This window comes from Mustela putorius, unplaced genomic scaffold (assembly GCF_011764305.1).
Source record: "Mustela putorius furo isolate JIRA1106 unplaced genomic scaffold, ASM1176430v1.1 tig00000253_pilon_pilon_pilon, whole genome shotgun sequence".
NCBI lineage: Eukaryota > Metazoa > Chordata > Mammalia > Carnivora > Mustelidae > Mustela > Mustela putorius.
The window spans coordinates 11,595,767-11,621,663 of record NW_025421329.1 but is presented as its reverse complement, the minus strand read 5'-3'; the positions used below and the strand labels follow the sequence as shown (position 1 = coordinate 11,621,663).

Genomic DNA, 25,897 nt, shown 5'->3' with positions numbered 1-25,897 from the left:
GGTGGGACTGGGGGAGGGTATCTGGTGCCTGAAGGGTGGAGCTGGGGAGGAGCTCTTTGCCTCAGGAGTGGGGACAAGATTTCCTGCCACAGCTTGGTGGGGAGTCTTCTAGGACTAGGTGTTATTGTTCCTGTTTTCTTCCTTTCTGCTTTGGAAGACTCAAGACTTTGGTATAAGCCTGACTCATAGGTTCACTGTAGGTAGCGCTTGGTGTCATGCTGCCCCGCCCCATGTTGGTTCTCATCCGGGCAGCACTGTGGGCACAGAGGGATGTGGTTGAACCTCCTCACCCGTCCAGATGTGCACATCGGGTCCCGGGTTGGGGGAAGTGCATCTTCATTCCTGCTCCCTCTTCCCACAAGTGTCCATTTCTTTCTCCCTTGCTTGGTGGACACAGAAGGAAGGTGTCACTGTGAGGTTAGACCCACTGTCTGATGCAGAGTTTAAAAATCTATACACAGCTATGGTAGGCATGTGTGCCACTGTGCATGGCAGTCCCCAGCAGGACAGCCCATGCAGTGCTGACATCTAGGCATCCAGTCTTGGTCAGGGCTGAGAAGAGGTACTAGTGGGAGGGTGGCATATGTGTGTGCCCTGGGCAGCCCCTTTCCGTGCTCAGTCCACATCCAGCCCCCAGCGCCAGCCAGGCTGGACTCATCTGTCCACTGCCTACCTGGAACAAAGGGCACCAGCAACAGCTCCTGGGAAAGTTGTTGGTGACCATCCTGCATACCAGGCTGGGAGTGGGAATGGGGTGTCCCAGCCCTCTGTCCTCCAGGAGTCATACCTGACCCTGCTATCTGGGGGCAGTCCCTGGCTGACTAGGCAGTTGCTGACACTGATGCTTGTAGCTCACATTCATGCTCATACTTGGTTTTAAAGTCCAGGATCTGATGCTTGAGGACCTGGGCTCCTCAAGCTTACCCAGCTGGAAAGGTCAGAAATGGGGTTAGAGTTCAGCTTTGATTGGCTTTTTAGCCAGTGTACTGAGGAATCTGAGAGGGAGGAGGTAACTCTGTAAACAGGACCTCTCCTGCTTGGCAGCACTAACTTGATGACAGGCCAGATGCCTGGGGGTTCCTCGTGGTTCCTGGAGGTGTGTGTAGAGGGTAAACTCTGCTGTGTGCAGACAATAGCCCTTTAGTGACCAGGACCCTGTGTTCCCACTGTCTGTCCCCACTTCCTGCTTAAGCAGACACACAGTAAGTGCTAACATCAGCTGGGGAGAAGAAGCTTCTCGGTGCCAGCAGGCTCTAGGTGGCCTTGAAGCAGGACAAGGGTCAGCTGCAGAAGAAGGTGGGGCCAAGGGCTAGGGAGTCCTGCTGTGACCGTGGAACAGCAAGGAGCAGGAAGCAGAATGTTTAATGGGCGCTCTGGGCCTTGGAGCACCTTCCAAGTTCAGGGTCGGGGATGCCGTGTGTGCCAGAGGAAGGGGTGACAAGAGGGTGCTGGCTACTTCTCAGAAAGGGGCTGCCTGGCCTGGTACTCCTTCATCCTTCATTCTTTGTGCTGGCCCTGCCCAAGACTGTCTTGCCCCTGATCTGCATGTGGTAATAGCAGCGGGTCAGGTTGGGTGAGAGGCTTGACGATTTCCCATCAACAAGTCCAGAGAAACTTCCTCTGAAAGACTAGAGTGAGGTTTTCGAGTCATTGGCAGGTTTTTGAGTCATCTGGACCAACACATCCCCATTCTCCCTGCTGGTTCTGCTTGACTGGGTTAATGAGGCAACAAGGACTTGGAATTTGAATTCCCCGGGGTCCCCACACATCAGTGATGTGTCACTCTGGTAGCATCTAAAGCAGGGATTGCCTGTGCCGGGTGTGCCTGAGTCCCCAGAGAGGTTCCCAACAATGAACTTCAGCCGTGCCAAGTCAGGATCTCCTCACGGGGTCCAGGGACTTTATTTGGAAACATATCTCCAGTAACATAGCTGCCTGCCCTGGTCAGAGGGGCCGGGTCTGTCAGGAATCAGCTGTAAACAAAGGAAGTCAGTACCACTCTTTTAAGCAGAAAGGGAGCTGACAGAGTGCTAAGAGATCATCTGAGTAGACTCCCAGCACCTACTCTGGCACAAGAATGAAGACCCCCCAGGCTCCACCAAGTGCTCAGAACACACCACTGTGCCTCTGGTCCCAGCCAGGAAACCACAGTTCTGCTGGCTCAGCTGCTCAGCTTTCGCCCAACATCTTTACAACAAGTGGAATCTCTCCAAGAAAACCCAAGTCCCTCCCGAGCTGCAGCAAAGCACAACCCACTGTGCAACTGCTCCCCATGTGCAGATGCCTGGTTCAACCTGAGTCACAGGCAGAAGCCCAGACGGGAGGTGTCTGTGGCAGGCTGAGGAGACCGGAACAGAAGCCGATGGAGAGAATGGCATGGCGACCGCAGGCAAGTCTATGCGGGGTGGGTTTATGGATCCAGATTCTGCTCAGATTCCTGGGTTGTTGACTGTGACAGTATGAGGACCAGGCCTGTCACCGCCCAGATCCCAGGCCACTCAGGTGGGGCCTGGTGGTCGTTCCTCCTGGTGCAAGGGACCAAACTCCTCTGTGTACCACAGCTGTTCAAGGTCTGCTCTAACTAACATGCTCTGATCTTCACCCTGTCACTCACTCAGCCCTTCCACCAACGTAAGCCCATCTAGTTGTGGATTCATCACAGGCCAGGCCATTTTCCAAAAGAGACATCTCCTATCCTTACATACAAACTTGCTAGCTTTCTGGACCTTATGACTAAATTGTGGGACAATTTTCCAGTCACGTAATGTTCTACGTGAGGAGGTCTTTGGCATGTTACTAGCTGGTGGAGATGGGTGTGCTTTTGTGGAACTGCAAAGGGCATCCCTCAGAAGGGGTATAAGACCTGGTATGTCCTCCAGCGTCCCAGGGCAGGTGCCTTCAAGCAGGGCTGAACTGCGCAGCCTTCTGCAGTGGCCGAATGATGGGGCTGCCATGAACCGTATGTGCATAGGGGGAGAGCCACAGGGAGCCCAGTTTTGGAATTCACACAGAATGCAGTGCCTTAAACCCAGGATAGGGGAGGCCTGTGGCCTGGTAAAGGAGATAGCTTGAGTGGAATGAACCAGGTGTGCCCTTTGTTCCTCCCCTTCCTTCCAGAGGAACAATTTAAATTTCTATTACCAATTATTTGTCTATTAAATGTGTGATTATTAAGTAAAATGAGTTAAATAAGTAAATAACAATTATTTTTATGAAGGAAAGAGTTGAAGTAAGCTTTAAGGACAGCCTCAATGGGAGATCACAGGAAGCTTTTGGGGCGCTGAGGGCTCATGATGTTGTTTCTGCTGTCACAGGGCTCCTCTTCCCAGTCCCTTGCTCGGTTGGTCAGTGAGTCATGTTGGTAGCTGGAAATCCTCCACCGGGGGAATATTAATACCACAGTAATTGGCAAATGCTGTAAATCAGGGCTTTCCCCCCCCTTGGGAAAATTGGTTGTTAACCAATAGACAGCACAATAGTGCACTTCATGGGTCCCATGTTTTTTTTTAGCAGTTTCTCCAAGTTGCTACCAGAGGCCAGGAAATCAGCTTGGGCCCGAGGCAGTTGTACCAAATTCTTCCCTCTTCCGGAGGGAAGCCTCCGGATTCCCACTGCATAGCCTTCAGATTCCCACCGGTTTCCTTGCTTGCTTTCCTCTGCGTACTAATGTGGAATGATCTGTGGACTCACGGTGAAGCCTGGAAATAGAGCAGCCCCCAACTCATGTCTGGTCTAACGCTGGCCACCCTGTATCCTATTGTTACCCCTGCTGCTCAGTGGACTCGTGAGGAGGAGCACTGTGGGAAGACCCACAAGGCCACCCGTGGGACAGGTCATGCTGGAGTGGGGCCTGAGAAACATCCAATAGCTCTTTTTTTTTTTTTTTTTGATGAGGGAAAAGGCAATGTTTTTAGAAAGTTAAAACCTACATCCTGTTCCTGATTCCACCAGAGAAGGGACACCACTTATGTGGCTTTCCTTCGGAGGTAAACAGCCTGGCTGGCCAGTGGACGAGTGTCCTGCCAGGGCACCAGCTGTTTTCTGGGCCAGTGTCCAGGACCAGAGTCCACCAGCACACTCTTGTACAAGGCTACCAGCCTGGCCTCTGGCTCCCTCAGGGTCGGGAGCCGGACGCCGGATCTTGAAAGGAAGAACTTATTTTCTGGAGACAAGATGTGGGCTGGAGGCCAAGTGTTGAGGTCTAAGGGGAATTCAGGCATTAATTAGGACAGAGGTTTTTTCAAGTCTGACCTTACCTCCATTCTACAGGGGTTTGTCTAGAGGCTGACTGCATGTAAGGCTTTGTCAGAGCAGGAGCAAACGACTTTGAGTGAATGTTTTGACCTGGATATGCCTAGTGAGTGTATCCTGGAGCAGGTGGTCTTGAATGTGCAGCCAAACATGGACTCCTGAAGGAAAAAAACCACCCTCAACCCCTCCTCTCTCCTGTTCTCCTCTATCCTGATTGCAAGATGTAACTTGCATGTAACTAGAGGGAGCCAGCTTTGAACATCTCTCGTGCTAATTTTCCTTTTGAACAAGGTCAGCCTCAAGTTCAGTTTTTAGTTTAGTCTTAAAAATGAATGTACATTAAAAACAAAACAAAACAAAACAAAAAACCTACCCTCCCCCAAATGTTACATACAGAACAATAGAGTTGGTGAGTGGCAGAAATCATGAAATTTGAGAAGGTTTGCCATGGAAAACCGGCTATCCTGACATTGAGGGCTTTGGGGGGAACTGCTTAAAAGCAGGACCCTTGGAACCAGGCCTGGGTTTGAATCCTTCCCTGACCATTTCGGGAAGTCAGTTAAGGTCTGTTTGCCTTAGCTTCCTTATCTGAGAAGTGGAGGTTGGGGGAGGGAATGGCAGCTCATACCATGTGAAGGGTAAATGTGTGTGTGTAGTCAGAGCAGTCCTGGGCACAGGACATTTACTGAATAGCTGTTACTGTTGTTCCATGGGAAGGAAATGTGAATGGGATGATGGGCAGGAAGGAAGGGGTGTTCTGGATGCCAGCATGTGGGGTTTGGGACCACCAGAATGTGGTCCTGGCTGGCCATGGAGAAGAGGTTCCCTGTACTCACAGTGGGTGGCAAGTGTGGTTGCAGAAGGTGCAAAGGCTGGTGGATATGGTGGAGACACGGTGGGTGACAGACAGGTGAGGTCCTCAGAGCATGGCACCTCCAGCCTCTCGGAACCAATGTCCATGGGCTGAGTTCCTGCAACTTGCAGGCCACTGGCAATCCGTGCTGTGTGTGATGTATCCTTCTCAGATCCGCTGACCCCCTCAGGGCGAGGACTTGTGTGAGCACCTACTGGGGGAGCACGCAGCAGGTAGGCTATGCAGATGAGGGCTTCACAAGGCTTTTGAATACCCTGAGCCAATGACACAGCGACTTACACTAAAGCAAACTGGCATTCTCATTCTTCCTCCTGGCAAGAAGCACTTGAGGAACCACTGATTTATGATGATTTCCTTTCTCCACCATAATTATAGCTACTGTTTATAGGAGGCCTTCTTATGTGTGTGAGACTTCATGTATGGTCCTTGTCTTAGTCTGCTGGGGCTACTGTAACAAAACACCATATCCTGGGTATCTTATAAACAACAGAAATTCATTTCGTACAGTCCAAGAAGTCCAAGATCAAGGCAGCAGCATAGTCACATTCCACTGAGGACCTTCTTCCTGAGTTATAGCCACTCCCCTCTTGCTCTGTCCTCACATGATGGGAAGGGCGAGGGAGCTCTGTGGGATCTGTTCTATAAGACCATTGACCCCATTCTTGAGAGTGTCACCCTCATGACCTAATCACCTCCCAAATGCCCTATCTCCTAAACCATCACCTTTGGGGTTACAGTTTCCAAGTAGGAACTTGGGAACACACACCTCAGACCACAGCTGTCTCAAACACCTTGGTAGTGGGCCCTGTTCTTAGGCTGCTGCAGATAGGACTGTCAAGGCCCCAGGTGTGCAGAGAACTGGGGTGGGAACCTGTCTCTGATCAGATGTAGTTTGGCTTCCAACAATACACTCTTCTGACATAAACTTTCCAGGACCAATACTTTCCATAACTATAGCATAGACTCAAGGAAAATATAATTCTTTATTTTATTTATTTTTTAGATAGATAGATTGGCGGGGGGGCAGTGACTGGAGAGCCAAAGGGAGAGAGAGGGAGAGAATCCTCAAGCAGATTCCCTGCTGAGCACAGACCCTGGTATGGGGCTCAGTTTCACAATCCTGAGACCACGACCTGAGCTGAAATCAAGAGTCAGGTGCTCAACTGATTGAACCACCTTGAAAATTCACTTCTGTAAGGAAGGTAAAAAACATGCAGCTCTAGTCTTCTCAGTTTCACTGGTTGACTTTATGTTACCAGTGGCAATTCAGCTGTTTTTTCTTGAAAACCCTGTTATCTGGGGCCTTTCTTGGCAAATAGCAGCTTTGGAAATTTTACATCTTTAAGTGTGGCTACTACTTTATATTCCATTGCATCTACTCTTTACTAAAGGTCATGGTCATGAAATCAAATAATGATGTACAAGGAATTTTATACTTGATTTATGAACCCATTCAGCTGAATTTCCAGGGCATCTCTTCTCCCAGTAGTTATGAGCAGAAGAGTGAGCAAATTTTATCATCATCAAATCAGTGTTAGTGGCTACAATAATGTCAGGGTCAGAGAAGTCTGTCTGGAAGGAAGGAGTTTGTCTCTAGACCTCGTTCTGAGACATAATTCATGAGCCATCGACATGTCCTGACTATCCTTCCACGCAAGCCCCATGTGAGAAAAGGGCCCTCCTGCTTTGTTCTGCTTCCTTTTCTTCTCTTACTACCCGATCTTCCAGAAGTGGCTTGCTGAAGAAAATGCTGAACTGCAGAACAGCAGCTGAGTGCCCTTTCAAGTTCTGCATCTAGATGCTGGAGTCGACCCCTCCTCCAAGCACCCAGGCTTGGAGGAGAGCAGAGACTCTGAAAAGCTTTGTGTCTGTCACAGACCTTAACATACACAGTATCGACATGATCACCTGGGTTTATTTCCCTTATTGGCAAAAGAGACTGAGAAGTACCCTCTGGGTGCTTTATCAGTGGGAGCGGTCCCTCTCACTTGCTGTCAAAGGGGTAGGACAATTCCCTGCCTGTATGATGCTGTTGGGCTGGCCAGCCTCACCCTCTTTCCCTGCAGGGAGATGCAAGGCATCTGCAGAGTTGACAGGCACTCACAGTGAGAGCACAGGCCTGAGGAGTCCTGCGCCTGCCAGAGCCCTTGTCGTTTCTCACTTATCTGCAGCTCCCATTCATTCCACAAATATTTACTGAGCCTTCTATGAACTAGGCTCAGCTGTAGGCCCTAGGAAGAAGGGAGTAACCCCCAAATCCCCGCCCACGTAAAGCTTGTACTTAGTGGGATAGATGGACAATGGAGGTGGTATTTATTTAATGAACACTAAGAGCCAGTGTAATTGTGGGCAGTGAGCAGATCATGCATTCTCAATTTGTTTATTTCTTAAATACAAAACACGCACACACGCGCGCACACACATGGCCTATCTTACTTCCCTGGGCTGTCATTGGGAAATGCTAGGACATAAAGATATTTTCCATGAAAAAAAAAAAGCTTTAATTAGAATATAGATAAACAAATAAATACCAGTGTATTTATTCCTGTCTTTCTTCTGAACTCGATTTCCAGTTGTGTCTGTTTTGGACTGAGGTGGTCCAGGGGCCTTTATACTGGCTGACACATTGACAGGTGTCATGTTGGTTATAAATACTTGAGATCAGATTATGTCTTTAGCATTGGATAAACATTATTCCCTGCTTAACAGTTGGCTATAGAAAGTCTTCTCCCTTCCCCAAAGCCAGGTAGCAGTCACTAACACCATGCCAAATTTATGTATTTGTGCACATTATTTGCATATGTTCATATTGAAGGTTTAGGTCTGAAGAGTCTACATTGCAGACAAACTTAGATATCTTGGTCAATACCTGATAACAAATGTTACTTTTCTCTTTGCACTTGAAAATATAACGCTATCTTCAGTAAGATCATTTCTCAGAAAGCTGAAAGCTGCTATCCGTTGGGAAGACCCTGTTAGTATAAGGAAGCTAGTATTTCCTGCAATGACAAACTGAAGCACCAGCCTCCAAGTGGCTGCATTATCTTTTTGATACAGAAACAGTTCATGGGAGTCTCTGAGAAGTCACAGATATCCAAGAACATGCTTTTGGACAGTTTTTTGAATATGTGGAATGATAGGATCACTCAAATAACATTTATTTTTCCATGATTTGAAGACCTAGGTTTGCTGACCTTATTTTCCAATGGCAAAAGTGTGGAGGAAATCAACATGTTCTTAATTTACATTATTAAGTGTAGAGTTGAGATCAAGGGTCTGGGTGCCGATATTCTACTCTAGAGAGAGACAATGAGAATGTGGGGGTCAATTTGGTAACCTGGAGGTATAACTATAGAGAGTTCATGGGGTCATGGATGGGTGGATGAGAGAACTTGGAGAAGAAAGGCTTCTTGGAAGTATGGAGGGTATTGAGAAATTTGAAGGGCTGCCACTGAATGAAAAACTAGATTTATTCAGATTTAAAGAGCTGAGCTAGGACCAATGTGTGGAATTCGTACAGCTACAGAACTTGGTCCCACTTTAGAAAGACTATTTCTCTACTAAAATGACAGAACAGAGACAGCTCTATGAGGTGGCAACTTCCAGCAATATGCTTCTTAAGCAGAGGCTGGGCCACTGTGGACAATAGTGTAGCAGCAAGATTTCTGGACCCCAAGGCAGAATGCACCATCTGACCTTCAAGGAGCCCTTTGATTTTCAGGTTTATGGCCTTGGCAGAGTGGATAGAAAGGGGAACATGCCTGGAGATTTACCCAGAGCAAATTCTTTATCAGAAACTGCTCCCCTGGTTGTAGCAGCAAGAGTCTGAGACCCACTGGCCGCAGCTCCAGGTGCAGCACACAGTTGATGCCTCTCAATCCTCCAGGGAACCCATAGGTTGCCTCAGCTTAGTCTCCAGACCCTCTTCCAGGGCTATGGCTCAACTGTCCTATAGTAGAGGGGTACTGCTGCTCCCTTGCTCCTCTTCACCATAGCCAATCTGTCAGAAAGTTCTCCCTGCTGCCCTCAGAGACTATTGCACCAAGCTGAGGTAAAAACGCCCTTCACACACTCATGCATGTGCCTTCATCTCTCTAGTCAGAACTGTGATCCTGTAGGACACTTTCATTCTCATCTCCACAGTGTCTGGATGGAATTTTAGCATCTTAGGAATTCACCAGTTATGTGACTTTAGAAATATTTTTTTTAGAATTTAGATTTTTAGAATTTTAGAAAATGATGACAAAGAGATCTAATGGGAAAGATAATACCTACTGAATATTTGGCAGGGCCATGGGTGGGTGATGCTTTTCACTAACATTTCTGACAGGTACAAAAGTTGCATGGCACCTGCCATTTCTCAGATGACTGCATGGCGGTTGAGAAAGGTAAGCTGCCATGTTTAATGCAGCCACTATAGAAAACTAACCCAGGCTCTTCTGTCTAGACAGTTCACTTGTGTGAACTTCTCAGACTTCACTTGTGTTTCTTGACTTCTGACTGATGCCTTTGGTCTACAGAGTTAAGGACTGAATTTCATCACCATTGATGTGTAACACATATCTAAGCTTCCATCTCCCTGAGCACTGCCCAGAGGCTTAAATCCTTAGCTATGAAAATGGTGCCTCCACTTGGCTTGAGTTACTCTCCTGCATTATTGACCACAGCTGCCTCTTCCTAATACTTCCTTAATACTGTGATAGTATTATCACGGGCTGTCCCAGCCTCCTTCCCTGGATTAGTATGGATGTTCCCAGGTTCTGGATTCCGGGGTTTGGCGCTGGGGTCTGTCAGGAAGTACGTTTTCTTTCTCAACATAAACTTAGGCAAGGAATAGGTGGAGCACCATGAATGGGGTCTTTGTCCTCCTGAAAGCTTTAAGCAGGGGATGAAATCCTGCAGAAGAGGCATGCTGGAGCCAGCCTGGCGGGGAGTTACTGGTGGCGAGGGCACATGCAGGCTGGAATTATGATCTGGTTCTCATCAGCTCTCCATGCAGGATGGCTTTGGGAAGAAACAAAAGTCCCCTTGAAGTCTCTGCCTGAAATGGGCCGTGTTCATCTTCATTCCGCTGGTGTTTCTAGGCGGCCTCTTGCTGAGCTTGGCCTTTCTCAGAGCCCTTTCCTTGAGGACCTTTTGAACAGAGGGGAAGCAGGCACACGCTTGTAAGGGGACTTGCAGAGCTCAGAGGGTCCAGTCTCTGGCTGCCACGGCCTGAAGAAGTCGGCGCTGCCCCACAGCCCCCACTCAGACCCGTCGGGGAGATGCAGAGCGTGGGTGCGGTTCGTTTGGTTGGCTGCCCCTTATTCTGTCTTTCCCTGTTAGTTCTGTGATTAAATAAATTAAAGTCAAATCACAGGAAAAACGGGTAAAATGATTGGTTATTTGCGTAGTCGGGGGTCAGCTGGCCCATCCGCTGGAACCACAGGGAATGGAGTGTCTAGCTCCCCACGTTGCTTTTCTCTACTCCCACCTCCATTCCAGACAAGTGGGCGCTTTAAGGCGCATAGTCCCTGTTTCCGGAGTTGAGTGTCATTGACTCTGATTGGGCAGATTGGGTCACGTGTCAAGCCTTAAGCCTGTCTGCGGCTCTAGGGAGATGCTGCATTCTGATTGGCAGGCAGAACCTCGTGATTAGTGCGAAAATGGAGGGACGGTCACGTAGACAGGAGAGGTGGGAGGGGGTGGGTATCCGGTGGGCCTTGTGTGTTCAGAGTGCCACGTGCAGTCGGTGCCTTGCAACTGGGAAAAAGGAGGTGCTTTCATTCCCTGCCTTCCCTGCCTCTGGGTTACAGGTGGGTGATTATCACGTGGCCGCCATCGCTTCGACTCAGCGTGGCTACACGGGGTTGGGGGTCTGATGCGTGAGCAGAGGCCTCCCGGCTAGAGCCTTGCTTGGTGCAGCTGGGCTGTGCTCATGCAGAAAACGGGGGCCTTACTTTCCCCACTAAAGGTCTTAGGATATCACTTTTGGGGACGGACCTTTCCGTTCGACTTCCGAGACGTCTCAGGGATGTGACAGTTTAGGCTTTGGACCCCTGTGCTGTCTGAGAAGCCCTGCTGTGAGTGAACCCAAGGACAGCCATCTGACCACGGTAATGTGGCCATGAATCTGCTAGTACTAGCCTGCGAAGTTGAAAACATTATTTTCTGGAAAAGAACTTGTTGTGCAACAAGCCACTGAGTACCTACTGTTTTCTGGGCCCTGGCTGGGTGTACGGTACTTACTGTTCGCAGAATTATGCTCCCCAAATCACTCAGCATTTTGGCCCTTCACCATCTCTGATGGCCTTCTCTTCCTTATACTTCAGGGAACTGCTGGAGACCACGTGTCGCCTGGCAAATATGCTGAAGAGACATGGCATCTGTCGAGGGGACCGTGTGGCCATCTACATGCCTGTTTCCCCACTGGCTGTGGCCGCAATGCTGGCCTGTGCCAGAATTGGAGCTGTGCACACCGTGGTCTTTGCTGGCTTCAGTGCAGAGTCCCTGGCTGGGAGGATCAATGATGGTGAGCGTGTGGAAGGGAGGGAGAAACCTGGGGGCCCCTGGCCTTTGTTCCTTGGGGCCTGGCCATCGGGGACTTGGGAATGGAGACAGACATTAATAAAAATCACACAGACGAATGACAGATACCACCAGGGACAAGGACACGGCTGAATGAGCATTTGTTCTGTGAGCTGAGATCTGATGGCATTGGATTAATCAGGTGAAAAATGAAGACTTCAGCTGGAGGGAACAGCGTAGGTCTCAGCTACTTGGTGGGAGGAGCACAACTCATATAAGCACTTGGAGGTGACTGGAATGGCTGTGGTGGAAGAAGAAATGTGTAGGGCAACACGAGGCTGGGGATGTATGGGGAATGTCTGCTAGGTCAACATGAGGAAGGATGGGGCAGACCATTTCCAGAGGTCTGAGTCAGGTGTGGGGGCTTGTGGTGCATCTTTAAGGATTTCTATCTGCAGGTAGGTCAGAGTCTCCTGAACAGTGTCCAGAACAATGTTGTCTCCCTCCTTTTTCTGGTGTGGGAGGGCTGTCTGGATGGTGACCTCATGTCTGCGAGGTCTGACCCCTGCTCAGTGAGATCTTAGAGAGCTCCCTGAGCTGGCTCACCAAGGAGGATGCTTGGGGGGGCCACTGGGAGTTCTTTGTGTCTCACTGAAGACTTGCCTTTGGCTAGTGAACAGAGTTCAAGGGCAGAGTTTTGACCTAGACCCTAGCTAGCTGACCACCTTCTTTAGGAGGGACTGAGAAGCCTTTCCGCTCCCTTTCTACATCTCTCCCTCCACTTTCAAGGTTGGTGCTGTCACTTATTTTTCCTTCTCTCTCTCAACTCTGTAGCACCTACCATGTGCCAGGTACTGTTCTAAGCACTTTGCAAAAGTCATCTCCTTTAATTTAACTAAACTAGTCTTCATAAATATGATAGGCGATAATACTTTCCCTATTTTTCCCTTCCCCCATTTTTTATTACTATTATAACCATCTTAAAGTATACAGCTCAGTGGCATTAAGCACATTCATAGTGTTGTGCAACCATCATCTCTGTCTATTCCAGACCTTTTTTATTACCCCAAATGGACATCTCATACGCATTAAGCAGGCACTCCCTGTTTCCCCCTTCATCCAGCTTCTGGCAACCACTAACCTGCTTTCTGTCAGTGATTTGCCTGTTCTGGGTAATTCATAGAATGAATTCATGTGATACGTCGCCTTTTGTATATGACTTCTATGACCATCACAGTGTTTTCAAGGTTCATCCATGTTGTAGCATGTATCATTGCTTCATTTCCTTTTCTATGACAAAAATTTTACTGTGTGGGTATACCATGTTTTGTTTATCCATTCATCTGTTGATGGACATTTGACTTGTTAACATATCACATCTTGGCTATTTTGAGTAGAGTTGCTGTGAACATTCATGAGAACACCTTCTTCCAATTTTTCATGCATATACCTAGGCATGGAATTGCTGGCATACATGGTAAATCTGTATTTAACTTAGCGAGGAACTGCAAACTGTTTTCCAAAGTTGCCGCTCTGTTTCACATTCCCAGAAGCAATGTATGAGGTTACCAGTTTCTCTGAATCGTCAGCCCTTGTTTCATTTAAAAAAAAAAAAAATTATAACCATCCAATGTGTACGAAGTAGTATTTCATTGTGGATTTGATCGCCTTTCTAATGACTAACATCATTGAGCATCTTTTCATGTGCTTCTCTGTTTGTATGTTTTAGGAGAAATGTCTACATAAGCTCTTTGTCCATTTTTTAAATTGTTGTTGGGTTTTTGGTTGGTTGAGTTTTAAGAGTTATCTCTGTTTTGGATACTAAACCTTTATTAGATTTATCATTTACAATTATTTTCTCCCATTCTGTGGGTTGTCTTTTCACTCTCTCAATAGTGTCCTTTGATGTACAAAAGTTTTTAATCGTGATAAAGTCTGGATCATCCATTTTTTTTCTTTTGCTTGTGATTTTGGTGTATTATTTAAGAATCTATTGACAACTCCAGTGTGATGAAGATTTGCCTCCATGTTTTCTTCTAAGAATTTTCTAGTCTTAGCTTTTACTAGGTCTTTGATCCATTTTGAGTTAATTTTTGTATATCATGTGAGGTTCAACTTCATTCTTTTGCCAGTGGGTATCCAGTGGTACCAGCACCATTTGTTAAGAAACTGTTCTTTTCCCCCTCATCGAATGGCCTTGGCACTTGTCAGAACTAATTTGCCATATATGTTGAGGCGTATTGCTGGGTTCTGTATTTGGTTCATTGATCTGTATATCTGTCTTTAATTTTCATTTTTTTTAAGATTTTATTTATTTATCTGACAGATCAAAAGTAGGCAGAGAGGCAGAAAAAGAGGGAGAAGCAAGTAGGCAGAGAGGCAGACAGAGAGAGAGGGAGAAGCAGACTCTGCTTCTGAGCAGAGAACTCATGTCCTTGATTCTTCATGTTGTCATACTGCTCTTTTCATTCCAGGAATAAACCCCACTTGATCATGATGCATAATCCTGTTAATATGCTACTGGCTATAGTTTGCTAACACTTTGTTGAGGATTTTTGCATCAGTATTCATGAAGGGTATTGGTCTATTGTTTTTATTTTTCCTGTGATGTGTTCATCTGACTTTGGTATCAGGGTAGTGCTGGCCACATAGAATTAGTTACAATGTATTTCCTCCTATATAGTGTTTGGGCAGAGTTTGAGGAAGATTGATGTTGATTTGTCTTTAAACATTTGGTAGAATTCACCAGTGAGAACTATCTGGTCTTGGGCTATTGTTTGTTGGGAGCTTCTATTTTTGAAGATGAGGAAACTGAGGCACAGAGAGGTTAAGTGACTTGCCTAAGGTCACATTGCTGGTTAGTGACAGAGCCAGGATTTGAACCCAGGCATTCTGCCACCAGAGATCCTGCTTTAACATTACACTAGGCTGTGGCACCTTGATGGCTCAGCTAAGTGTCTGCCTTCAGCTCAGGTCATGATTTCAGGGTCCTGGGATTGAGCCCCACATTGGACTCCCTGCTCAGCGGAGAGCCTGCTTCTTCCTCTCCTCCCTTCTCCTGCTGTCTCTTATTAGCTCTGTCACTATTTCTGCCTCTTTCTTTCAAGTAAATGAATAAAATCTTAAAAACAAAACAAAACACATTACACTAGGCTGATCCTTTCCTTTGCTGAGGATATTATTATGGTTGCCAAGTGTTTCTGTTAAGATTCTTTAAAACAAGCTCAAAGCATTGGGCCCTGGAGATTTAGTAGCTGGATCCTGGAACAGGTCCCAGAACTTCAGGAATCCTATACAACAAGGCCACAGAAGGACAGGGGCCAGGTCATCTCTGAGGTCCTCAGCAGATGAAACTGCTATAATTTTCTCTATATTTTGTCAGTAAGAGATTCTTACCCAACACCTACACCTTCCACTCCAGCTATTCAGGTGTCAGTCCATGGCAAGACTCTGTTGGGACAGGTGTTTACCTCCTCTTGGGTCAATAAGAGGAGTGGCTGGTTATTTATTGCTGTGTAGCAAACTACTCCGAAACTTAGTGCTAAGAAGAATAAATTTAATTATTTCATGATTCTGTGGGGGCAAGAATCAGATGGGCTTGTGGGAATGTCTTTTCTCTGCTCCATGATATCTGGGATGCAAGCTGGGTTGGCTTGCATAGTTGGGGGCTGTGAAGCATCTTTTTCATGTGGCCTCTTTGCATGACCAGGTTGGGCAACCACAGGCAGTCAGACTGTTGCATGGCGGCTCACAGTTTCTCTTGGATGGAAGTAGAAAGTGCCAATTGCCCTAAAGGCCAGGTTCAGAATACACATATCCTCATTTTTAGTAGTGCATTGATCCAACCAGTCTGGTCATTCCAAATTCATGGTGGGGGACACTAACACCCTATTTCTCCTTGAGAAGTAGTATGAGACCAGATGGAAGAATTTTCAGCTCTCTTTAATCCATCACTGGGGGTCGGGGGTGGGAGTGTTAGCATGGCCACCAGGGTCTTATCATGAGCTAGGCGGCCATTCAGTCAATATGTTCAATTTTAGAATTTCTGTCCCCTGGCCTGGCCTCCAGACTCTAACCACTCCTCTTCCCTTTATATTCCCTCTTGCTTTAGGATGAATTAGGAGTGGAAAGAGAGTGTAGTATGATGGGGAGGGTGGAGGGCAGAATGATTCTGAGAGACTGTGGGGGAGGAGCAAGTAATGGCCCCCACATATGTCTGCACCATAATCCCCCAAAACCTGGGAATATGTTACTTAACACATCAAAAGGGCTTGGCAAATGGGATGAGCACGGAAATGGTGTGATTATCCAGGTGGGCCCAAACCAAAAATGTAAGCCCTGGAAAGAAGAGAACTTCCTCTGGCTAGAGGCAGAGGACATGTGGCAAAATAGGAGGTCAAAGCATGAGAAGGAGTTGATCTGCCTTTGTTAGCTTTGATGATAAAGGATGTCATAAGACAGGGGATGTAGGTGGCTCTAAAGGCTAGGAATGACTGTTGGCTGACAGAATGAAAAATGAGGGAAATGGGGACCTCAGTCTTGAAGTTATATGGAGCTGAGTTCTGTCAACACCCTGAATAGCCCAGAAGCAGAGTCTCCTCCAGATCCCCCAGATGAGAGCTTTGTTCCCTCACACATTGATTTTGGGCATGAGACTTCAAGAAAAGAACCCCACCAAGCTCACTGGACTAGAGAACTGTGAAATAAAATATGGGTTTTCTGAGCCACTAAGTTTGTGGTAATTGGCTATAGGAGCAGTAAAAAATGAAGACAGATGCTAATATCTGCTCAAAAGCCAGGGAGGTAAAAATCAAAGCTTTCCAGATAAAGTGTCATGCTGATCTGGCCTGTGCCCTGATGCTGTGCACAAACCCTGTACCTGCCACTGAACTTCAGGGGAAACCACAGAGTGTATCACGTCCCCAAGCACCTCCTAGAGACTAGGCATGCGATGCTGGTTCCTGCCCTAGAGAACTGCTTGGGTGGAAAGCCTCCAACAAATGAGAGCCAGGAACAAGGCATGTGCCATGGTAGGCTGTGGAGAAGCTCTAATCCACATAATGCACCTGGGATGGACAGGGACCACTGCTTTCCCTAGGGGGTCCTGATTTTTCTTTGTCTCTCACCCCCTTGAGGCCAGGTTCTTTCTACCTGTTGGATTATCTCCCTTCTTGCCCCATAGGAGTTGTCCTGGACCAGTCTCAGCACCCAGGATGTAGGCCAGGGTGATCTCTGACAGACTCCATCCAACTGATTTTATTTCCCCAGGGTGACCAATGGCCAGGTCTGAGGAGCAAAGAATGTGCCGCTGGGTTCCTCTGCTGTGCAGAGCCGGATGACACTTTCCTGGGTTCCTCAAAGCCTCTAGAGTACTTCTCTGATCCTTGGGTGACCCAGCCAAGGGCTAAGAGAATTCTTCGGTGGCTCTCAAGGTCATGTCAACTCTAGGGCCCTTGGGATAAAGAAAGAATGAGTGTGTTGCTAGAAGGCACTTTTCTGACAGAAAAGCTGAAGGAGATGGTATCTCTGTCAGGGCTCCCATAGAAGTAGACCCTGAGATGAGCATTTAGGGGTAGCCAGTTCATTTGGGAGTGGTCCTGGGAAGCAGTCTAGGGTGCTGGGGAGTGGGGCTGGGAAGAGAAATCCAGTAGACCAGCTTCCACAGTGGGTTCCTGGAGCTCAGTCCCCTAGAGAGCCCTGGAAGGTGATAGAACCACATAGGGATGGGCCTCTGGGGGGCGAGGGAGTTGGACTATTTATATTCCAACCCATGAATCATTGGTGGAAGGCTGCTGGGGTTGGGGCAATCCTTAGTGCTTCTGGCTGTGGCTTTGGAAGAAGTCCTTGGTACAGAGTAATAAAAGGTCTGAGGATGTGTGGGTCCCTACTGGTCAGCACTAAAACTGGGTATTTGTTCTGGGCTCTTCCATTAGGGGCCAGTTAGAGAATAGCCCACTGCAGCCTTGATTCTTTTGGGTCATCCCAGGTTGAGGCATGAAGTGGGATCTCATTCCTTTGCCTATGGTTCTGAGGCCTAGTTTGTGTCTGTATCCTGCTCAGGGCCTTACCTTTGGTCTGCTATGGAAGGTTCAGTCTTCCCATCCTTGCCCTGAGCCTGTTCAAGCCTAGCCAGGTCATTGAATAGCAGGTGTGGAGCCTGGAGGGCCATCTGCTAAAGGCAAGGGTGGGGGCCTGTAACTCCTGGCACCCACTGGGAGTGGCCTCTGTTTTCTGGCATTGAAGCTTCTTATCCCTGGACAGGACAGGGGCCACACAGGACACATTGGGGCTTGATCTCTGGCTGTCCAGTTTTCTTGGTCTCTGCATCTTGGTGTTGCTTTGACACCATAGTGGCTGTGGCTGAGGACAGTGTGATGGCCCCTCACCTGGGAAAGCCCCCCCAGCGCATGGCAGGGACTGATGGAAGTGTCCCCATTAGAGCTGTGAAAAGGCCTGGTACTTCTGCATTCAGCCAAAGATTGCAAGGAAGCCAGATCCTCCCATTTTGTGGACTCTTTTGCTCAAGAATGGACTTTGTTGGGGCGCCTGGGTGGCTCAGCGGGTTAAGCCGCTGCCTTCAGCTCAGATCATGATCTCAGGGTGCTGGGATCGAGTCCCGCATCGGGTTCTCTGCTCAGCGGGGAGCCTGCTTCCCTCTGTCTCTCTCTGCCTGTCTCTCCATCTACTTGTGATTTCTCTCTGTCAAATAAATAAATAAATAAAATCTTTAAAAAAATAATGGACTTTGTCTATCACATGTTTAGGCCTGGACTGTGTGGCTTCTCACCCTGGGCTGTGAAGCTCAAAGTGGGAAGGAAATTGACCATAAATCTCTGTTTGTATGAATTAGCCAAGTGCAAGGTAGTCATCACCTTCAACCAAGGACTTCGGGGAGGGCGCGTGGTGGAGCTGAAGAAGATCGTGGATGAAGCTGTGAAGCACTGCCCAACCATCCAGCATGTCCTGGTGGCTCACAGGACAGACAACAAGGTCCACATGGGTCATCGGGACATCCCCCTTGAGCAGGTGTGTTTGCTTTGCTCTGTACAGTTGGAGGAGGAGGGGTAATTATTGGGTACACTGGGTCTGAGTTCAACCCAGGTTGAAAACTGTGATTTTCAACCTGGGTCCCCTAAATGTGCTCAGGGTTCCCCAGTGGTATCTGATGGGCTTATATTGTGGTTGGGAAGCTGAAACTCAGATGCAACAAACGTACTGAAACAGTGTAATAGAAATGACTGGATCCTTCCCTTTGTGTTCCCTGCATCTGGAGTTGAACTAAGGTAGGGTAGAAAAGGCAAACTGAACCCAGTCTGCCAAGTCCTTTAGGCATCAGGTGAGAGGTATTTTCAGAGAGGGTGAATGGGGGCAGAGGTTAACTTCCTTGGATGGGACTGTGTATGTCTTCCCCCTTCCAGGAAATGGCCAAGGAGGACCCTGTGTGTGCCCCAGAGAGCATGGGCAGTGAGGACATGCTCTTCTTGCTGTACACTTCGGGGAGCACTGGGACCCCCAAGGGACTCGTCCACACTCAGGCGGGCTACCTGCTGTATGCCGCCCTGACACACCGGGTATGTGCCTTGTTGGGGGAGGCTGAGGGTGCGAGGAGTCACGCCTTTGTGACTGGGCTCTGGGTAGGGGGCCTTCAGAGCCTGGGTTAGGGCTAGAACTCCTGCTATAACCTAGAGCCTGTATGTGTGAGGGCCTAACGTTTCTCCTAGTATGTTTGGGAGTGGGGTGCTCTAAGTTGTGACACTGGCACTCTGCATAGGTGGGTGTGGGGCCCAAGTTTCTGTGCTCGTTGAAAGAGTCCAGGTCTCTAATCTGAGGCTCACTGCTGGCCTTTAGCCCCTTTGCCCCTGTGTCCTTGCCATCGTTTGCTCTGGAGGAGTCTGGCTCTCCCCAGGCCCAATATGCTCCTTTTGCTACAGCTGTGTTCCGATGCTCAGGGGCCCAGGTGTAAGCACCTAAGTGCCCTCCTGGGCCCCTTCATCCATAAGAAATGTAAAAAATCATATTTTACAACTGAGTTGGTATAGAGATGGATATTTTACATATTAAATGTCTACTTCTACTTAGTAGATCTTTTTTTTCTTTTTTTTCTGGTGTTTAAAGAAAGTAAAACATTTTCATATGCCCTTAAAGGTATTCTGGGCTTGGATCACTGGGGCCACATTTTAAAAGTAAAATTAGAAAAAAAATTTACTTTTCTTAAGGAAATCTAAGTCCATTATGTGGGAATTGTGTTACAGTGGACCACCCTTTAGGGCCTATAAAGAACATGGTGTGACATGCTTTTATTCTCATAAATGCATTTAAAAAACAGGCCTGATTTGAATGTGGGTGGGTTGGGGGGAGTTTGTGGTTTAATGGGCATTCCTGATCACTTGAGGAATAGTTGACACTTCCTAGGGAGGATTTGGTTTCAAGATAGTGTTTATGGACCTGACTGCTGCAAAAATTGAAACTCGGCTCTAGCTGGTACCAGCAGCAAAGGGGAAGTGACTGGCCTGGTGACCAGCAAGCCCAGGCTCATCCAAGAAGGGCTCAGACATTGGTCCTGGGTGGTGCTGTCTTTCCTTCCTTGGCTCCCTTCCTCTGTGCTGACCACATTTCTCCCAGTGGCTGGAGAGAGCCTCCTAGCCCCACCAAAGTCCAGGCCCCCATTTGGACCCAGTCACTGTGGCTGGGGGTTGGGGAGGAAGGTACTGATTGGCCAAGGTTATTCACATAGGAGGTGAATCTCATGAAATGAATGTGGCAAGCAGCAGGGGCTGGGAGGCAGGTAGAAGGCATGCACACTGCACATGACACAGTCTCTGAGTGGCAATGTACTGGTCCCACTGGCAGCACCCACACCCAGGGCTAACAATGTTGAAAGCGAGCCCGCAAGATGGATGTGGTACAGAACTAGGCAGAGCAGACAAGGTATTACTTGAGCCCAAATGAATAATAAAACAGTTGTCTTCTGCTTCCTGGGTCACCTGAACATGCCACAGAACCTTCTTGACCTTAGTGTTCTCTGGAAAACCCCACCTTTCCTCAGCTTTCGGTGGGTACATCATATAAATAAAAATACCTTGGAAAATATAACTACTAAGAGCAAATACCAAGAACTTCACAGAGTAGATCAAATTGTTTCCACCAGTTTATAGTACAGTTAACATTAGGGAAGCTATAAATGTGGTGAGAGATTCTTTTTTGTGTTTTCCACTTGTTACCAGAACCCAGTCTATATGAGCACAAGAAGTCAGGGTATAGGTATCTTTTGAATTTCTCTTCAATAAGAGATGTTTTTTTGAAGCATTAGGAATAGAAATTTTCAGCCTTTTGTAGATGAAAGCATGAGCACATGTAAAGGACATTAGGACCGTTGGTTCTTCAGGGAAAAGGATAGTTGGTTCTATTGGTTCCCACGGGGGTGGGAACTCAGGGTTGCCTGCTGGGCCCTTTGGAGCACGGCTGGCCACAGGCTGGAGAGATATCTCCAGCCCCAGGGAAGAGTTGGCAGTTTGGGTCCAAGTTGTACTAAAAATTCTTTTAGTCCCTGAATGCTGTGGGGCTTAGGAGGTCAGCATCCTGATTCTCCACGACAGTGAAAGCACAGTCCTCCTTGAAAGAGTCATCCCTCCCCCTTGGGTCACAGCTGCACAGGGCCCAGGCTGTCTCAAGACCACTGTGCTGTATGTGGACTCCTGGAGAATCTCAGTGTTCATTTGGGGCAGCAAGAAACTGGGCCACTCACCCGAAGATTTAAAAGAAAATCTTTTCATTGGAAAACAATACAGAGTAGAATCCAGAAAACCATCCAAATCAAGTGTGTGGCTTGAAGAATTATGAAAAGGCAAACCCCACTTTGGTCACATAAGCCCTTCCTCCCTGTCTGACTACAGCCCCTCCCTGTTTCCTGACTGATAACGTCATGGTCCCATGTTTCCCCTCTTCTAGCTTTGTCACCCAGTATGTGTCCCCTGATCCTATAGCTTACTCTTGCCTGCTGAAGCTTTTTTGAGATGTCTTTTAAGGCTTTTTTAACCTGTTGTTTCTCTGTCCCTTCCGTTTCCTTACACTTTTCTGTGGCACCCAGCAGTTTTATCCCTTTGTCCTCTGTGTTTCCTGAAAAGGGACATTCAGATTCAGGCTCTGGTGGGACCCTGTGGTGAGAATACAGGAGACACATAGTCTCTCTGTTCAGGCTCTCAGAAGCTGATGATGCTTGAGGCATCTTTTTGGCTTTCATGTTTTTGTAATTTTTAAGGGCTCTAAGAAGATTGTGATATAACTAGTGCAGGGTGCCCTTATTTTAGACTTACAACTAGATGGTATTTTGTACACTTGTGGCCACCACCTGCATCCAGATGTGGGGTATCTTCAGCTCTTAAAGGCATGAAAGCCTCCCCAAAACCCCCCCAGCAGGGCCAGCACTTGCACGACCTCCAGCATACAGATTAGCTTTGGTTGGCTGGGGCTCACCCAACATACACCTGGAGTCTGGCTTCTTTCACTGTTGCCTGCGAGAGTCAGCGTGTTGTGGGTGACAGTAACTGTCTTGTCACTGCTATAGCTGCACAGAGCCCCAGCAATGCACTTGTTTTTCCTGCTCTTAATAGCCTTAGGCGCAGCTGTGTTTTGCATTTACAGAACAGTGTTAGTGACCTGTGGGAATGTGGGGTGACAGGCTCCTGATGGCCTCTTCTATTTCTGCAGCTTGTGTTTGACTACCAGCCAGGTGACGTCTTCGGCTGTGTGGCCGACATTGGCTGGATCACAGGACACAGCTATGTGGTGTACGGACCCCTGTGCAATGGAGCAACCAGCGTCCTTTTTGAGAGTACTCCGGTTTACCCTGATCCTGGTGAGGACTGGGGATGCACACAGGGTCCCCCCGAGGGAGCTGGAGGAAAGAGAAGTTCACAGGAGGGTGGGGTAGAGGTCTTTGATCTGGCCCGGCTGTGGTCCTTGTGGTCCTGTGGCATAGCTGCCGAATTCTTCGCCCTGCAAGGTGGGCTGGGGCTAGGGGTGGTGTCTGCAGTAGGATCAGATAGTCATAGATTTGTCACTGAAAGCCATCTCAGGACAGCCCACTGCAGCGTTCCTGTCCCCCTAGCAAACTGGGTGCCTTGGGCCATCCCCTTAGCACTGTTCCTCTCTCCTCTCTGGCCACCTAACCAGATCCAGCCCTTCCTCAACCCTCAGGACAGCTGCCAACCTCCCATTACCCCAGACAGAGGGGACTTTATCCAGCTCTGTGCCTGTGCTCTCTGTCAGACAGCATTGCCTGTGGCCTGGAGCCACGTCCGTGAATGGAGATCACTTTGAGGACCCACATCTTGCTCACTTTGGCATCTTCCTCTGAGGCAGCACAAAACCCCAAGAATTTGTTGTAATGCGATGGAATGGTGGTGGCTCTGCCAGGAGGCTCTTGCCAAACCCTCCACAGTGCTAACAGTGATGTGTGTGGAACTTCTTTGTCACCTCCCCTGCTCCTCTCCAGCTTCCTGATGGACTAGGATGCACTCTCAGATAAATGTGCAGGCTATCTTAGATGTGATCTCAGGCATGTCACTTCAGCCCCTCGAAGCTCTGCTCACTCCGTGTGTAGAGCCATGGTGGCTAGTTGTGGGGGATTGTGGGGAATCAGGTGAGTAAGTGCTAAGAGAATTGCCCTGCTCCCCAGGGCTCGCTCAGTGGTGGCTGCCGCTGTGCCAGGGGAAGCACCAGTAACCCCTTTAGAGACCATTTTTGGTGTGACTGAACACAAGTTCTATGTCAGTACGGCATGGGTTATTTTTAAAATTCACAGTGATACTTCTTTGAACTGATCCTTGCTGTATCTTTTGGGTAACACCCTGTGAATGCAGCCATCCAGAGCCAGATGGAGGCTATTGCCAAATGTGCTGGCCCTGGATGGGGGGTATACTGGGAGATGATTGCCACGGGGAGCCCCTTCTCAGAGGGCTCCCTTCCCATTTCATCAATGGGTCGTTGGGATTCCATTTCTGTGAACACAGGTATTTGCCTGTATCCAGTGCACAGTAACTGTTGACTGATTTCTAAATAAGTTAGATAACGTGTGGTAGACTCAGACTGACAGTGAACTTGGGCCCTTCTGTAGGTCGATACTGGGAGACGGTGCAGAGGTTAAAGATCAATCAGTTCTATGGGGCCCCGACTGCTGTCCGGCTGTTGTTGAAATATGGCGACTCCTGGGTGAAGAAGTATGACCGCTCTTCCCTGAGGACCCTGGGGTCAGGTGAGTGACCCACCGTAGGGTAGAGCCAGTGAAGGATTCCAGATGGCTTTAATCATGAAGGCTGTGTGGCTGTGTCTGTGCTGAATTCAAACAGTGCCAGGCTAAATAGGAAACAGAGGTCCCTGCCCGTAAGCAGCTTCCTGGAGGCCCTGGCTGATCGTGGCCTGGGGCACAACATTCCAGACGTTTCTGTGCTTCATCTTTATTATGAAAAACCTGGTAAAGAAGCTCAAGCCCTTCTTTAGTGGCCGCATGGGATTGCAGTATGAGGGGAATTGACTGTGGGTCACGAAGGTGCTCCCCTGTGCTGGGGGCCGACAACCCCCAAGGACTGTGGTAAGCACACTGTGCTGTGTGTTGCTCTTGCTGTAGATATTTCCAAAGCAGAGGGTTTCGAGATCCAAGATTATCTCCGCTTGTGATTTTGACAGAGGTGGCCAAGCCCCATGAATGCACTTTGGAAAGAGGATGTGGGGTTATTTCAGGTGATATGGTGAGGTGGAGGGTACCCAAGCCCTTTCTGTCTCCTTTTCCTGACTCCTGTCATTTCTGCCCCTACACATGCTGTCAGTAGGGGAACAGGGCGGAGAGTGGTGAGTCTGAGATGCCTCTCTTGGCACATTCCCTCTGTGGAGGGTGAAGCTTGCATGTCGTGAAGGGAGTCATGTGATTGGAGAACACCTACCCTCCAACGCTGGGGCTGTGAGGTGCTCCTGCACTCTGGGCCTGGCAGTGCTTGGGACCTGAGGGCAGGTGGAGGGCCACAGAAACTCAGATCCTCCAGGTGCCATCTGCAGACCACCTAAGTGGGCCCAGGAGCTAGGTCAGGTTAGTGGTGAAGGGAGGTTTGAGTTTCCAGACGTGCTCTGCTAAGGAAGACTCACAAGGACCCCAGTGACAGGGTAAATGCTCCAAGTGCTTTGGAAGGAGGTGCCCAACACTTGCCTTAGAGTGGGGGAGCCCGTCCTGGCTCAAAGCTGCCTCATTCAGGCATCCCTTTAGCCAGACAGGCTTCTGGGGTCCTCACTCCATACGTCACCAGACCCACTTCCTCTCCTAGACCAGGCATGGAGCAGCTCGGCAACAGGGAGCACACACAAAGCCTTCTCCAGACTCTCTGTATTTTGCTGGTGTTGTGGGCATTTTCCTGCCATGTAACCAGTGCCAGGAGGAGAGTGCTACAGGGGTTCCCTTGGGACCTGGTTGTTACTAAGTAGTGCTGGCAGGCAGACAAACAGCACTGGGCACCTGCTCACATGGGAGCAATGTGGACCAGTAAGCTGCATGCTTGGCCAGGGCCCATGTGGTGCTGTCCCCCACTGAGGCTCTGCTGCTCTGGCTGCTTCCCGACATCTGAATTAACCCTCACAGCACACCACACTACGGGCGAATTGACTTCATTTAATCCTACCAGTCAGCAGAACCCAGCTTCCTCAGGACTTTTACCCCAGGATTTGCTTTACACTTCTTTTTAACTTTTAATTTCACAAGTGACACATAGTTCTCTTACTGAGAAAAAGAAACAATTGGAACACTGTCAAGCATGACATCCTCCGTGAGCGTGGCTCCAGGCAACCATGCTGCTTGTGCCCCTTCTGAGCCCTTCTGCACAGTCATGTTCCCATGAGAGACAGTATGGTTCTAAGATGTCTGCTTTCACGTAAACATGATCATGGTCTGGCGGTCTTGCCCCTGTGGTTGGAGATCTGGGATGTTGGCAGTTTCTCAGTGTACCTCATGGCAGCCTCTTAACGTCCTTGTGGGTGTGGGTAAGTGCAGGAGTAATGCATACAACAACCAGCCCCCATGTGACCAGCATGGGAGCCCCTGGCCAGGTCCGGCCGCGGTGCGTCGTGGGTCGTCCTGAGCAAGAGGCAACCAGAGTGGGAGTGTTTCACTGTTCTAGCAGTGGTATGTGTAAGCTGGTCAATTCTGGCTGAGTGCCAGTCTTATATGGCTGTTTCATTAGGGTCATAGCTTAGCCACTGGGGCTGCACCACTGACTGGGTTGC

At 48.6% G+C, this 25,897-nt stretch overlaps 1 protein-coding gene across 3 annotated transcripts in view; it reads left to right on the top strand.

Annotated features, from left to right (window-relative positions):
* ACSS1 (acyl-CoA synthetase short chain family member 1) overlaps positions 1-25,897 on the top strand; it is a 60,662-nt gene that overhangs the window by 17,479 nt on the left and 17,286 nt on the right. Inside the window, exons 1-6 of one of the 3 annotated variants that reach the window (XM_045078477.1) lie at positions 274-2,389; positions 11,437-11,636; positions 18,483-18,658; positions 19,051-19,203; positions 22,340-22,487; positions 23,748-23,885. In XM_045078477.1, coding sequence (XP_044934412.1) covers positions 11,471-11,636; positions 18,483-18,658; positions 19,051-19,203; positions 22,340-22,487; positions 23,748-23,885 — 781 coding nt within the window. In that variant the 5' untranslated portion in view covers positions 274-2,389; positions 11,437-11,470. Of the gene's footprint in view, positions 1-273; positions 2,390-11,436; positions 11,637-18,482; positions 18,659-19,050; positions 19,204-22,339; positions 22,488-23,747; positions 23,886-25,897 lie in introns of those variants that run through there. The other 2 variants (XM_045078475.1, XM_045078476.1) reach the window with 2 other exon arrangements.